Here is a 2,349-nt window from a genome sequence, read left to right as displayed (position 1 = left end):
CATAAAGTCCTTATCCTGTGTCTGTGCTGATGAGCTGGGCTGGGCTCCTGGCACAGAGGCACCTCCTGGTAACCAAGAAGAGCTTCAAAAGCACATTTCTCTTGATGAGCAGCTCTTCTACCAGTCCAGCAGGGCTGAGGCACTGCCTGCAGCCACCCTGGGCACAGCAGAGAGGCACAGAGAGCTTCAATCAGTCAGGGCTGGGAAGGTGCTGAGAAGTGCCTGGGGCACAATCACTGCCAGCCCTGGGCACAGGAACCTCTGGCTGCAGGACAATGCAGCTGCAGCTCCTGGAGTGATCTCCTCAAGCTGGAACATCCCAATGCCTACAGACCCTGTGAGTACATTCTGTGATTGTCTCTTGTGCAGAGCAGCCAGGGGTGCCCAGGGCTGTCGTGCAGAGCAGGGTCCTGCAGCCCAGGGTGCTGTGCTGGGGCAGGGACTCTGCTGCCTGCCAGGGACAGCTCTCAGCCAGCCCTGGCAGCTGCTCCCAGCACTGGGGGACAAGATCTGGGTGGAAGGAGATAGCTGGTAAGGCTTGGAAGTGTTCTCCTTTTGTGGGGAGGATGCTGCATGGTTCAGGACTGCTCCCAGCATGACATTTAACTGCAGAACATTTCCAAGTAGATTATGCAGGGAGCGGAGCGAGGCAGGGACTGCATAAAAGGGAAAATCCTGCTTTTTTAAAGTACTGCTCTAGGTTGTCTTGACGGGAAATTGCACACAGATATTCATCTGGCAGTCCAGGATGAGAATAAAAAAATTTTCTCAGATGTTGCTAAACCAGGCAGTGACAGAAATCAACGCAGGGCCTCTTAGAAGCTCCATTTTGTCTTGTTTATCCAGCCTCCTCAGGGTTGCTTTGACGTTGCCATCAGAGCCTGCAGGTCCAGAGCTGTCCCTGGGCAGTGCCAGAGCTGGGAGGGGTCTGCAGGGCAGAGCTGAGCCCCCAGGACTGGGCTGAGCTCTGGCAGGACTGGCAGGGCCCAGCTCTGGGCACAGGGAAGCAGCTGCTGGCAGGGACAGCTCCAGCCAGCAGAGCCCTGGGTAGGGAGTGTGTGGAATGTGCCCCCAAGCTGTGCTGGGATATTTAAGGTCCTCTCCAAACCCAATTATTCCATGATCACTTTTTTTACAGATCCAAATGCCAAGGCACAGCAAATGTCCAACAGCAGCTCCATCAGGCACTTCCTCCTGCTGGCATTGGCAGACACGCGGCAGCTGCAGCTCCTGCACTTCTGCCTCTTGCTGGGCATCTCCCTGGCTGCCCTCCTGGGCAACGGCCTCATCATCAGCGCCGTAGCCTGCAGCCATCACCTGCACACGCCCATGTTCTTCTTCCTGCTCAACCTGGCCCTCAGCGACCTGGGCTCCATCTGCACCACTGTCCCCAAAGCCATGCACAATTCCCTCTGGGACACCAGGAACATCTCCTACACTGGATGTGTTGCACAGGTTTTTCTGATTATCTTCTTCCTTGGAACAGAGCTTTCCCTCCTGACCATCATGTGCTACGACCGCTACGTGTCCATCTGCAAACCCCTGCACTACGGGACCCTCCTGGGCAGCAGAGCTTGTGCCCACATGGCAGCAGCTGCCTGGGCCAGTGGCTTTCTCAATGCTCTCATGCACACAGCCAATGCATTTTCCCTGCCCCTGTGCCATGGCAATGCCCTGGGACAATTCTTCTGTGAAATCCCCCAGATTCTCAAGCTCTCCTGCTCACAATCAAACCTCAGGGAACTTGGGCTCATTGTAGTTAGCCTTTGTTTATCATTTGGCTGTTTTGTGTTCATTGTTTTCTCCTATGTGCAGATCTTCAGGGCTGTGCTGAGGATCCCCTCTGAGCAGGGACGGCACAAAGCTTTTTCCACCTGCCTCCCTCACCTGGTTGTGGTGTCCTTGTTCCTCAGCACTGGCACATTTGCTCACCTGAAGCCCCCCTCCATTTCCTCCCCATCACTTGATATATCAGTATCAGTTCTGTACTCAGTGGTGCCTCCAGCCCTGAACCCCCTCATCTACAGCCTGAGGAACCAGGAGCTCAAGGCTGCAGTGCAGACAATGATGACTGGATGTTTTCAGAAACATTGAAATGCTTGCCAATTTCTACAAATAAATGTAATAAAAATAATCTTTGATACTTCTGTTTGTTTTCATTTTGGAAGTTCTTTTGTTCTTTTTCTTTGTTTTACTTTTTTCATATTGTCTACAAATAAATGTAATTCCTTGTGACATTTCTCATTATGTTTCTCTCCACCTTCCCTGTGGCCACAGCCCATTTCAATGGGGAGCTGCACTCTTGGTGGCTTTAAATGAACTAAAGGATCTCCCAGCAGAGTTTTCTGC

The 2,349-nt window shown here is 52.7% G+C and overlaps 1 protein-coding gene across 1 annotated transcript; it reads left to right on the top strand.

Moving 5' to 3' along the window:
- Positions 1-1,143: 1,143 nt before the first annotated feature.
- Positions 1,144-2,094, top strand: LOC131559900 (olfactory receptor 14A16-like). Its single transcript, XM_058808434.1, has one exon. The coding sequence runs from the start codon at positions 1,162-1,164 to the stop codon at positions 2,092-2,094; it is 933 nt and encodes a 310-aa protein (XP_058664417.1). The 5' UTR covers positions 1,144-1,161.
- Positions 2,095-2,349: the final 255 nt, after the last annotated feature.

Source organism: Ammospiza caudacuta, chromosome 7 (assembly GCF_027887145.1).
Source record: "Ammospiza caudacuta isolate bAmmCau1 chromosome 7, bAmmCau1.pri, whole genome shotgun sequence".
Taxonomy (NCBI): Eukaryota; Metazoa; Chordata; class Aves; order Passeriformes; family Passerellidae; genus Ammospiza; species Ammospiza caudacuta.
This window is presented reverse-complemented; position numbering and strand designations above follow the sequence as displayed.

Bases quoted from the DNA above. Each gene is read 5' to 3' on its own strand.
- LOC131559900 (XM_058808434.1), top strand. From the start codon at position 1,162: ATGTCCAACAGCAGCTCCATCAGGCACTTCCTCCTGCTGGCATTGGCA.